Source organism: Pholcus phalangioides, unplaced genomic scaffold, assembly GCF_987345545.1.
Source record: "Pholcus phalangioides strain wild (caught in Gottingen) unplaced genomic scaffold, Ppha-v1.0 ptg000005l_1, whole genome shotgun sequence".
NCBI lineage: Eukaryota > Metazoa > Arthropoda > Arachnida > Araneae > Pholcidae > Pholcus > Pholcus phalangioides.
Genome location: NW_028301598.1, coordinates 3,692,855 through 3,706,643, shown reverse-complemented (window position 1 = coordinate 3,706,643; position 13,789 = coordinate 3,692,855). Strand labels below are relative to the sequence as shown.

Sequence of the window (13,789 nt, the reverse complement as noted above, 5' to 3'; positions counted from 1 at the left end):
CACTTTTCTAGCTTCTGCCGGAATGCATGAGTAAGAGGATGATTGTCAGTCAAAATTGTGAATGACCAGTCTTCAAGCATGTACTGAAAATATTGAACTGAAGTAGATGCAGCAAGGAGTTCCCTGTCATAAGCCCTATAATGACACTCTGTTGGTGTGAGTTTCCGTGGAAAGAAACCATGGGGTTGCCAAGAATTTTTGACAAATTGGTGCAGAGCACCACCCAAAGCAATAGAGGAGGCATCAATGTTAAGCATTAACGGAGCTGAAGGTACAGGGTGAGCCAACAGTGCTGCCTGTGTAATTTCAGTTTTACATATCTCGACAGCTTTGGAGGTTTTGGCTGTCCAGTGTATTGGAATTTTATCACCTTTTTCTACACCTTTTAAGTAAGTATTCAAAAGAGCTTGAGATGAAGCAGCATGCGGAATGAATCTGCGATAAAAATTGACAGTTGCCAAAAGGAATATGAAATAAATCAATGGTTATATATATGAATAATATATTTAATGATATTTAGAATAGATCACAGTTTTTCACCTTGTTAAAGTGTACGAGACCAACTTACACCTCCGAACCTCAGTTATGTATGTAATGCTATTATTTTCCAATTGGTAAGTCAGTGTTAGGGGTTGTGGCGAATTAGAAGTGTCTCTTGTGGTAGTAGGATGATACGGTTGGTTGAGCGAGATACACTTATTTACTTAACTGTACATGTACCTCGTACACATTCTTAAACAAAATTTCTAAAGAATTGGTACATGCTGGAATGTGTGTTCTGAGCGTATGTGTGGCTTACACATACTTATGTTGTCAGAATTATGGTTTTTTATTCTTGCTCGTGCTGCCATCTGTCTTACACATTTTGAAGTAAAGATGGTGAATGATTGAATTTTCATGTTATGTCATTATTGTGTAAGTCTCTTCCTGCTCTCTGCAGAGAGACTTTTTTAAATGGGAGACCGGCTTGCATTCACGTCTCAAAGTTAGAAAAGCGCAGAAAACCAACTTCAACTGACCACCACCGTGCGTCAATAAAGTTTGAACCTGGATCCTCACGATGAAAGTCTGGTATGAGATACAGGGTTATTTTGTTGATGGATCTGGAACGGAGAGGTTCTGATTCTTCTGAGAACCGGGATCCGAGATTATCTCAATTTCATTATTTGCTCTTTCCTATTGTGTTTGTGGACCTCTATGGCTTCTCTGTGGATATATGGAAAACAATAATGTTTAATAGGAGTATTAACATTTTCAAAGTGCGGATCAAATTAAACAAAATTTCCATTACTTTACATGAGAAAGTTTGATTCAAGATGAAAAAATTTTTGGGTTTTTTTATGATGTGTATTTAATGTAATTGACATCTATACGTCTGCTTTTAGGCATTATATTTTCATTATTGTATTGGTGACCTGATTGAGCAATTTCTCCCTCTGTGCAGTTATTTGTGCTCACATAGAATGATATAATATCTACATGACTTACCTTCTTGAGCATTTGGCACAAAGGTGAGAGGAAGCCCCATGGTGATACACAATATCAATATACCAAACACAAGCAAGACTCTATCAGATACATATAGGCTAATCTTCCGAAGACAAGTGTAGATGAGTATAACCTATAATAGAACTGGTTATATAAAAAATGATCCAAAAATAAAGTGAGCATAGAAAAATGAATCATAGAAGATATCAAATCGTCATTTTTAAATCTTTTTTGAGCCAAGTATACCACTCTGCTCAAAAAGATGAAGCATCCCATGTTTGACAAACATGCGGTGTACAACAATTGTACCATGCTGGGCCACGAACTCACATCAATAGAAATGAAAAAATATTGTTCACATCATTTTTGTTGCAATGTCAAAAAAGTGTGAAGGGAGGGGGGCTGCCTTCTCTCAACTAAATGACAGCTTGTCATTCGTCTCAATAATTGGGGGTACAATAATGATTTTGATGTCCCTGAGCCCAAACTTTTTAAGGTCTTTTCAAACCCGATTTTATACTAATACTTGGAGGTAAAAAAAGCGTACATTTATTACTACAGAATGTATACGCAGATGCATAGATGCTGAAACATATCTATAAAAATACAAAAATATAAACTCGTAATTAGATGCAATTTATACACAAAAGTGCAAATTAACACAAAAAATAATGAAAATCCAAAATTGATGAAAATTTGAAACCAATGAAAGAATTTTTCAGCACTTAAAAAATTTGAAACTAGTGAAATAAATAATTCCAGAATTAATGAAAATTCAAAATTAATGAGAAAAAAAATTCAAAACTAAAGATGCCAAAGCCTGTGAAGGCACCCCCATCTGATAAGGGTGGGTCCAGCTCTGCAGAATTTTTTAAGGAATCAGTACATGCAGGAATGTGTGTTCTCAGTGGTAGTAGTCAATTTCGACTAAAGAACGTCTATTTAAACAGCAGAAATTGAGATCAAACAAGCCTATATATTCAAGATGGTCTAGAAAGAAAAACTAATGAAGTTTAGTTTCCAAATTATTGTTTTATGCACCATTGTTTGATTGGTGTGACACTATAATGTTATTCTGATCCCCACAGAATGTAACAATATGCTGATATCCACACAGAGGCCTGGTATATTGGGTCTCGAAATATATTATTACTTTTGTTCTATTCACGATCTGTGATTGTGGCTGATCAATCTTGTTATGTTGAATTAATAAACAAGCATGTTTTAAATTTGTTCTTCTGGTGAATGGTTCAGATCTCCGCTGGAAAATAACAGAATTTTTATTCATATTTATCTTGTCATAGTCTACAACTCATGCTGGGTGAACCAGGCCAGTTCATCTAGTTTATTGCCAATTTTGTGTTTTGTTTTGAAGTTAAAATATTTCTTTTAATAACAAATGATTATGTAAATTTGGAAATGTGATCAATGATCTGATAGTTTTTTATTTGTGACAGAGTGAATATGTTTTTATCTTGTACCAAGAAAAAAAATTTCTGCTCGTATAAATACTGGTTGGGTTCAGGATAGAATTCACATTCACTTGCATCTCTACACGTTCTCTCTCTCTCTCAGTACGTGATCATAATTTTCTAATTATTTTTTATCTTAGCTAAGTATTTTAATGATAATGTGAATAGTATAACCAGTGATTGTTCACCTGATGTTCCGGCAGGTCCGAGTTTTCCATTAACTATTTCTGATTGAGTGTTTGTAGCTGCTGCTCATACATGATCATGGATGACATTTGAGATTGTGATCCATATCCGATTCTGGTGACTGTGTCTTAACACCCTTTTGTCTTGTACCGATGACTGGCCTACTTAGTGTGATGCTGCGAAGAACTGCTTCCTTGCCTTGGGTGGTTTAGAAATCACAACAAACTTTGAGATGATCAGAAACTGTGATTTCCTCCTGATTTGTTGATAAATGTTTCTGTCATTGTCCATGTTCCTGTCATTGTTCATCATACACCCATCCCCCGGGAAAGCTTCGATATCTCTCTGCGATGGAAAGCGGGGTGTGTCTGGTCCTTCGATGTTCAATGTCATTGTTCATCCTTCATCTCAAGGTTTTCCGGTTCAACCTTCTGCTTGTGTTGATCCCGTGAACTGGTCTCAAATGAATTGATATTCCGGCAAGAGCCAACCAATGTATGAAAAAGCAGAGGTGTATCTGAATACAGTAGATAAGTAGGTAGTTGCAAGTCACTTTGGTTCTCAAAAAGTGTGTCAGATACTAGGATCATTAAGCCAACTTTTGTCAGGGGCACATAGAGGTGAGCTGGCAATATTTATGTTTGCTTTCTCGATGCTTTGAAGCGCTGTTCTTTTTTGAGCTATTGTGGGGAGTCACTAATGAATGTTAAGTAGGGCAAAAGAGACACAGATGAAAAAAGTTTGAGAAGCATTGATATAAGTGAATTCAAAGCTCCTTGAAAAGGATTGTGGGAGTGTGCACCCATGCCACTAATACTTTTTGTCAAGCAGGAGGAGGGGGGGGGGAAGAATGACTTCCCCTTGTCCCCCAGTATCCTCCACCCATAAATAATGTGCATACATATATATAACATTCAATAATGAATGTGTACTTGGAAAGAAGATAAGGAATACATTTTGAGAATTTGATGCATGCTTTGAAAAAGGTACAAATAATTTTCTATCAAATATTTTAAATACAAATTCAATGCTTTACAATAATAAAAAACACATAACTATCAGATAATAAGATTAACACGACACTTACCTCTAAGCCGCTGAGGAGATAGATAAGACTGTTTCCCACTTCATCAAAGTCATACATCTTCTGAGCTAGAGGGGTCACAACAGTCTGCAAATAAACACAATTGAATGCATTAATGACTTAACATCTCTAAATCATATTCACATCCTCTTCTACAAATTACCATTATCGACCTGCGACTTACGTAGGACAGAAACATTTTAAACCTTTTTCAAGTAGTAAGCACCGTCCACGCCCCTCATCAGAAGAAGAGCATCTGTATAACAAAACACATGGGCGATGGCATCAGAAGTGTGTTAAGTGCACAGCTAAAGCTTTATGTTGAAGATTTTGTTTTCTAAATGGATTCTGAAGGTGCTTGGCTGAATACTAAAAGCACTGTGGAGGTTCTCACACTCCAGGCACAGACACCACTGGTAACACAGACATCTACTTAACATTATGCCATCTACTAAGAGTAGCTCAATAATATGAGAGTCCATCAGTAAACTCACAAGCACTAAATTGGGCAAAAGCATTCTCTTACAGTTCAATTGTTCTTGCATGCAACAGGATAAATATTACTGATGTAAGAGGTCAGGAAGTCACTTTATCCTTACTCGACCAATGAAGAAACAACACTAAAAAAATGCTCTATCCATGCAATAATAAGGTTATCATTGACAAAGGTTATTATCAAATTATGCAGGCCCTTGTTGGTACACAGGGCTTTAGGTATGAAGAGAGATTTGATTTTTTTTTAAACATGTTTAGATTAGAAGAGCACAGGTGTTGGGGGAATGTGATTGAAATGTTTAAAATTTTGCACAGGATGGATAGAACGGGGAACGATTTATTAACCTCTTTAGTCCTGAAGAGAACATTGAATTTTAGGTTTTCTGTGATTATTTTTAACTATAGAACTGCCTAAAATTAGTTGCCATTGATCGTTGGTTCAAAGCACAGAGTCCTAGGGCTCATATCTTCTTCGTCATTGTCATTTCCATAGAGAAAAGCGTAGATTAAAAGATGGAAATTTGTCCACTTGAGAATGGGCAAAACAAAAAATAGTGCAATCATGGGCGAGAGTCTATGGAGATTTGCATCATCCCTAATTTTTATCTCTTACTTCTTAGTGCCTCAATCTATTTTGATCGGGCATATGAAAACCGAAAAGAAAGCAATGGAATTGGAATGGAAAGCAATGGAATGGAGGAGAGGAATTGAAAAAAAAGCACCTACAAGGGCGCCCCCCCCCACCAATTATTTTCTATATATTCCAGGGGGTTTCTTACCCTAAATTCCACCAAAATTTCCATTATCTCCATATATTTTACTGCACTGCAAACTTGGTTAAGCCGTCAAAATGCAAGACGGAGCTCCTCCACACAGATAGATAATGTTTATTTTCTATTCACTGTTTGACATCTCCTTTTATGGCTGAAATTGAAACAGGATAGAAAGGTTCAGGTAGCTTCAGATTTGTTGCCTCTTTGGCTATGTGGTGGAAATTTACATGTCCAGGAACAAAGTAAAGGTTGATGTTGTTGTCAAGTACTGCTAAGTTATTCAACATATCTGTGCAGTAGTTGACAAACAGTTGAAACTTGAAGAAGTTGTCAAGAGCAGCCTATGCTGCTTGGCTATCAGAGAAGATAAAAATTTTTTTGTTATGATACCTGACATATGTCTAGCACAAACATTATGAGTTGAAGCAAAAAAGAAAAATAAAAGATCCGTCTCCTCTCACTTTTAATGAATTGTGCCCACCTTCTGGTCAGTTTTATTACTTCACCTAGAGCAAGGACAGAGTTTCCTTTCTATACCTTCAGAGGTTTTTTTTTTTATCTTTTGAATTTTCTTTTACCACAGGAATCGGGATTGAGTGTTGTTTGTATCTTATTTTCATTATTTCTGAATGGAATAGGTAACTCACACCCCCACTTCAGTACACAGCATTTGCTGTTGAAAAGCAAATAACATTCTCAAAATGGATATTATGGCTTTTTTTTTTTCCGAGGTGTTTTTCCGATTGCCTTTTTCATGTTATCCTGGGGCAAGCTGGGCCATGGTTAGAATAACATCCGCCTTGCTTGGAGGCAACTTGGATTCGTCTGGGAATTTCGAGGGCATTGGTCAAAGCATGTAAAACTGTGTGAGGCGAAAAAGACACACATGTAAACACTCTTACCAAGTAAGAGATATATGTTTCAGAGTGAGAAAAAAAAAATCCCCTGAAAAAAAATATATTCTGGAAACCTGAAAAGGAGGACAAAAATGGCTTAACACCATTAAAAAGAAGGTTGAAAATAAGTGAATAACACTTATGATTGATGATCATATTTGATATAAACATCACAATATGCAATATCACAAGAAAGGAAGGAAAAACTGATCAAGAAACAATTTTTACCTCCAATACAGTTTGTGCAAAGCAGGAGAAGAAACTCAAACCCAACAGAACGATTATCTCATCCCGGAAGAAACCTAGAAAATATAAATGTGAATATGATTATTTGATAATCAAAAACAGAAAACATAAGCACAGTTAAAAAGTCTGTTTTCTACAAAATATACACCTTTAGTGACATTTCTGTTTTAATGTGAGAATGTATGTATCACTATTCTAACACTTTGATATTTCTATTTTTTTTAAATACACACAGTATCAATTCACACACTACCAAAGTTGATTTTCATAAATTCATTTTAGAAATTAAATGCAGTAAAGCAATGTGCTAAATGTTTACATGACAAACTTCTACATAGAATACAGCAGTGTTAATAGAACGTTCCTCTTGTAAAACAATATAAACATGGAAAAAAAATATGTGTGTATACATGCAAATATATGCATGTTAAACCATTCCCCTACATACCTTGATTGGGGTTTGTGAATTTTTTTATTTATTAATTTCTTTTTTCCCCAAGTTTTGCTATCCCTCTTTTCACGCAAAAATGGTTTTGAATTGTGTGCGCTACTGATTTTTTTTGACATAATTAGATAGTTGTGTTGTCACTACTATGAATTAATGTTATCATTATTGATGCATTGCAATATTGTAATGAGCTAAGGCTCAAACAATAAATATTCAATTCAATTCAATAATAGAACGTTGCATAACTCCTACATAGAATGCAGCATAAAAGAATTTCATGTGTTGTGAAGGTCAGACCAGTGTTTCCAAAAAGGGGCAATATTGTTTTTTTTTTGGGGGGGGGGGGGTGATAATAGCTACAGATGAAACAAGAGGTATGGGTTAACTAAGCCAATCCATGTTTTTTCCGAGAAGGTTGTTTACAGAAATATATTTACAAGACTTTTGAATGGACAAACATCTTGAATCTTATACTTGTGAGCACTATGACGTTCCTTGAAGCATTTAAGAGTGCTTAATGACAAAACACTGACAAACTATTTTCCAAAGCACCATGTATTGAAATGTTGTAAACTGTGAAAACTTTACAGTGTTTCATGTAGTTTTACACAATTTTCATTTGAATTTATTGCACTGTACAATATTTATTTATTGTTCCAGACTCTACCATGAAGCTGGGCTGGAAGAGATCTCGGCAACGGGATAAGTCTAGTGGCAAAGTTCTGGCGTTCATTCATTCATTGCACTGTACAATAATCAAAAATGACATTTTTTTAATGTAATTCCTTTGATATAGCTTTATTTATTTCATTTAATGTCAAAATTCTATAATGTCTGGATTATCAAAGATTTCAGTTATCTGAGGTACTACTACTTCACCACACACTAACTCTGGTTATATTACCGTATAGTAATTTGCTACCAATTGAATAGGGTTAGAAATGAAGACATCATTTACAAATACAAACGCCACAACAGGAAAAGTGCCCAACGATATCGCTGAAAAAAGATGCCCATAAAAAATATGGATGTCAAATATCACCAAAGTACAGCAACCAAATATAAAAGCATACGTCCTGAAAGAAAAACTAGTAATTAATACAATATACACTGCCCATAAAAAATTTTGTTGTCTTATTCGAAGTATAAATTGCTTCTTGATTTATCGTACTATCTCATATTTCTTTTTAAACATGCCAATTGTGTTAGAATTCATGACCCCAGGAGCTAAGCTATTCCATTGACAACCCTATTACAGAAAAACTCCCGTGACACCACAACCTGGAATTGCACCTAACTAAATGATACTTTTTTTCTTTCAAACCGAGCACAACTCAGGTCAATCGCAATGGGCAATTTACTGCCTAGTGAGTGTGCCTGAAGTGTAAGCGTGTGTGTGTGCCTAACAGTCTGAATGCGTATCTAGTATTGTGTCTCTTTTTCAGTGCTGCCATCTTTATTTCAGAAGCGACATGAGTGAAGTGTAATGATTGAATATTTGTACTGTTTGTAGGCATGTTGTTCTCTGCGGTGAAACACTTTTTAACGAGAAGACTGGCTCGCATTTGAGCCCCGAAATTGGGCTAAATGATACTGCTGCCTCATTGTTGAAACAGTTGATTGACAGCATATTAATAACTCATGGCCCATCTTATCTATCCCATTGAAAATTTTAAACACTTTGATCATAATACCCCAGACACCTGCATTCCTCCAATATAAACATATTCAAGAAATCAAGTCTTTCTTCATAGCTCAAGCCTTGTGCGCCAACAATAGCATACATAGCTATTCTCTGCACTCCCTCAACCAAGTCTAAACTTGAATTTCTGGCCCATGTGATCATGCCTCATCCAGACAAAGTACAAACTTTACTCAATTTCAAACAACCAGAACCAATAAAGCAATTATGTAAATTTTTTGGGTCTCATAAATAACATCACATAACTTGGGAAATACATGCGATGCCATCACAGATCCATACAAAAAACGTGAATGAATAGCAGAAGACTACTTAATACAAGTAAAATGCTCACCAAGATTCACCCTGTTTAGAAGCGACATCCTTTCATCAGCAGATGATGGGATGGATGCATCAGGCACACTCTGGCGTTCTGAATACTGAGAGATAGTCCTCTTCCTTTGATTCTGCCCCAATGATTCAACCTTCTGACCGTGGAAGGACTCAGAGGCACTCTCTATGAAATGTTCTGCGGTTTCTATCATGTTGTCCGTTGCGCTACTACCACATTCAGATCCTGGTTTTACTTGATTAGGTCGCCAATGAGAATACAGTGAATGGTCATCAGAAACTGCGCACAGCCTCTTGCATAAAATTGTCTTTATTTCTTCTTTCTGCAGTTTGATGTTACTTTCGTAGTTCTCAAGAGCTTCTGGTTGTAAGTTTGGCACAGAAGTGCTCAGACTGCTTGTTCTTACTAGATTGAAGTTCGAAGAGCAAGCCGGATATGATAGAGTCAGAGGATTCTCTATGGATGCCTCAAAATCACTTGGTTCTGTCTCTGGTGGGCAAGATTCTTGTCGCTTGTAACCATGAAACAACTGCTCCAGATTTTCTTGATCACACAATTCTGTGAGATTATAATAGAAGAAGAGAATCCCAATCAGCAGTAGGAACCACAAGATGGCCATAAAAAGCTGAAATGTGTAAGAGATATGGTTGTAATAGTTAGAAAATAATGGTTTAAACATGAAAAATTTGTAAACATAATGGTGATTTTCCAAAACGGCACAGAAGATTGATATCAAGGTCAACAGTAAATAATGCATGTATGCATGAATACAGTGATACCTCGGCTAACGAAAGCCTCATCTTATGGATTTTATGGCTAACAACGATTTTTTTTACATTTTCCTGCCTTGGCTAATGAATACGGATTCGGCTAACAAACATTTTAATTGATATAGAGGCATGCATGTGCTAACATAAAATAGCTGTGTTGCGAGCTAAATTTCAGTCCCAATCAAAATGAATCAAATGAGTAACTGTTACTTCAGCAAGATTTATTTATTTCCGCCTCAGAATAACTTTTCAAATACACCTCTCTTTTTCTTTCAGAGAGATTTTGAGCCATTTCACATTAAATGCTTGATTAAAAATCCATTAAAAAACCCTCCGAATGAATTTCAGAAATTGGATGTTTCAGTGGATGGAATAGGACTCTTAACACCAAACCGAATAGTCTGGACATTCTAGGATCTTTTTTATCTGCATGTGTGTAAGAGAAAAACAAGCTAACTATATCACATAGCACACCATCTCATACATTTTTTTTTTCACTATGGCTCACAAACCCGACTGCGCAGTGCAAAATAAAAAGATGTTCAGTTTTCCATTTTTCTCTAAATTCTCCTTACAGTAGAGCCTTGACGTGAGTTTAGAGCGAATGAGCTCAACCTAATAAAACTGATGTTGGCTTCTAGCCCCCACATTAACCAGGCCAATCAAACCCATTTGCTCACCAACAAAGTGTAAAGCAAGATTACTCTCTCAGATTGATATTTTAAATATAATACAATAAGATTTTCATTTTGTTTGTTTGTTGCATCTTATGTATATAATATGAGAAGTGTAAGATAACAGATGAGATGGCATGGGCGGGGGCCTCCAATTGCTTTTAAAATTTACCTTTATTCTATAATATGTACGTGTTGTATTTGTGTCTGTGTGTGCCTGGATGAATGTATGTTCTCTCTATACAAATCTGCAATTTTAAATGAATTGTTACCAAATTTTGTATATATACTAAACAGGACCCAAGTTTCGAATGATAGACTACATTAAAAGTTTGTCTGAGTTGGAAAAATGCCCAAAAATGGGTGAAAAACTGTTTGGAAACAATGGTTTATGGCCTCAACAATGACTTGTGGAATGTTTATTTTGGTTAAAATGGTTCCGAAAAAATGTATTTCATTTACGTTTATCCCTTTACAATGGTTTGTCACTTCATCAATGCTCTTAGTATATAGAAAAAAACCTGGGCAGCAGCAGGTACAATAGAACCCTGAACAACTCGACACCCCAAGGGGATTTAAAAACATGTTGATTCAAGCAGATGTCAAGTTAGTGAGGTTTAATTTCACCTTTAAAAAATTTAAAAAATTGTTCATGCATGCATATGTGTCTGTATATTGTTGTATATTGAGTACTGTCATAAAATTTTTCGATTAATCAACACGGGTAATTTCTGAAAATGAGTTGCGATAGCACACTGTAAATCATAGTTGACTGAAGTGGCATTAGGTTATCATGTGTCGAGTTAAGAGAGGTTTTTCCCTATTGAATTTAATATTGTGCCGAGATTTCACTGTATTGCGACTAGTATAAGATAAAAAAATAACATGGCTTGAATAGGTATTATGAAACTTGATTAACTAATCATATCAATCGCTACATCTGCCCCTTCCAAGTTGTTACAATGAGTGTTGACTGTAGCAATGCTTGATTGAGTGAAACAAATTAACAGAAATTTCCATTATGTTAAATTGGCCAGTCACTATTGCCTGCCATTTTTTAAGAGAAATTTTGATTGAGATCTATCAACAAGACTTCCAATACAAAAATGAAACACAATTTATATCTACTTTTTGTTGACATATCTATTGTGGGGGGGGGGGGATACTCCTCTTAATGGACATAATTGAAAAAAAGCAGTGATTTAAATACAAAACTAACCCCAGGTGATGTGTATTTATCGATAGGAAATGTGAGATCTTCAAATTCTAGTTTTGACAGACCCAAATTTAAAGCTGGTCCAAGTAGTAAGCCCAGCTGTCTTGAGGCAATGATTACTGAAAGAACTGATGTCCGTTCTTCTTCTGCTGTGGTTCGGCAAATATCACTGATGACAGCTGCAGCTCCACCACTGCCTAAACCTAAGGAAAAAATTATTCATAAGAGCAAAACCTGGCATAAGTATATCTATATAAAATTAACATTGAATAATTTTAACACTTTCTTATTTTTGTCACATCAAAATCTTTTTATGTACACAAGGGCTAGTTATATATAAACTGATAGCTGCAGTCCAAGATAGATTCTGTTCTGCACATTCTGTCGCATGTTCAGAGATTGAAAAAATATGCCATAACTTTTGAGCATTATGTTTTGCCATGCAATGCTTTATATTTCTGCTCTGCTTATTCTACTAATAAAGTAGTATGTAGTAGATCAAGGAATAGAGAAATACTTCATAGTCTACTTATGTCTTCACTTTACTCATCTAATATACATGAACAAATGTGTTTAGCATCTGACTTTTTGAATAAATCAAGATTTACAATAGCAAAAGAAAACATAAAACTTCAGATATCTGTCCTCAGTTCGCAAAAAAGAAAGGATCATAAAATGCAGAGAACACACACAGACAGGCCCACACACAAATTAGCCAATTTAATAAATTCTTAAGTGTTCATAAATTCTGAATCATCTGGAATCTGTGACTCAAAGCTCCTGTTTTATCATTGTTTCCCCCCCCCCATATGTCGTATCTTTCTTCCTTTATTACAGTTTAATGAAAGCATTTTTGCCTCTAGTGTTTTACGTGGTCGAAAGAGACAGTTCTGAACTACACAAAACCACAAAAATATTAATTTCAATTTTCTTGGGGGACTGAAGCGGTTTTTCCCCCGACCCTTCATATATACAAATACAAAATTACAGTATTCCCCTGTATTAGCCGGCATATCAGGAAACAGTGAGAGACTCCACATTGCTAGAATTACCCCATTTTCCTAAACGCCTGGAAATTTGAGTCACAAATTCTGAAAAATTCTCAAAAAATCTTTATTCTACAAAATCCATTGAATTGGCTGAATGCATACTGTCATCTTTATTAAACCTCCTTTTTCTCAGAATGCCCGGAATGGCAGGGCCGCAACAGAGGAGGGGGAGGCAGGTCTGCGCCTTTGGGCACTAGACTGGATGGGTTGCTGCATTCATCCTTCAACTGCTCCTACATTACCCAGGGGCACCAAAATGAGTACTGGCTGCAGCCCTGAGAAAAGAAAAAAAAAAGTTGGCTGAATTTTCCAGGCGTGCCCGACCTTCAGGAACACTCTGATGTTTGTATCGGATGGGGAGCGGGGTGCGTCTGGTAATAAAAGTAAAAAAAAGCCCTGACAAATGGATTAACCCCCATCATTTAAAAAACTGGTGTCCCTTCAGTTTTATGACATGCCAGTTAATGTGGAGGGAATACAGTCATAAAAAGTATCCATGCATCTCTTAGGCCCTGTCATCATACAGAGATACTCGAATCGATCTCCAATAGCCGTAACTTGAAAGTCAAGTTGCCCATTCTCCCTCACAAGGTGCTACTAAAAAATATAGCAAAGCCTGGGAAACTGAGTAAAAACAACAGTTTTTAATTCATCTTATTTTTCCATACCTCATGAACCGGGATAGAAAAAAAATCAAGTTTTCAGCAGCGAAGAAATTTAAGCAGCTATGAAAATATTGTATAATAAATTATTATTATTCTATACATTAGTATCTGCACTATAAAACAGGGCATCTCAATTTAAATCAGCTTGATTTTAATCATGATTAAGATCCTGATTTAAATCACATAATTTAAAAAAAAAAATCACTGATTTGAATCAGGTACTTTTGACATTTCAAACAAGTTTGAATATGATTTTTTTACACTCATATGATGTAATACAAGTAAATAAGAGAT

General features: G+C 35.7%; 1 protein-coding gene across 1 annotated transcript in view; it reads right to left on the bottom strand.

Moving 5' to 3' along the window:
* Positions 1–13,789, bottom strand: part of Cln7 (CLN7/MFS domain-containing 8) — a 38,797-nt gene that overhangs the window by 16,025 nt on the left and 8,983 nt on the right. The window contains exons 3-7 of the mRNA XM_089232141.1: positions 11,785–11,984; positions 9,125–9,746; positions 6,623–6,696; positions 4,234–4,317; positions 1,489–1,621 (exon numbers count right to left, since the gene is read on the bottom strand). Of these exons, the coding sequence (XP_089088267.1) occupies positions 1,489–1,621; positions 4,234–4,317; positions 6,623–6,696; positions 9,125–9,746; positions 11,785–11,984 (1,113 nt within the window). The remainder of the gene's footprint in view (positions 1–1,488; positions 1,622–4,233; positions 4,318–6,622; positions 6,697–9,124; positions 9,747–11,784; positions 11,985–13,789) is intronic.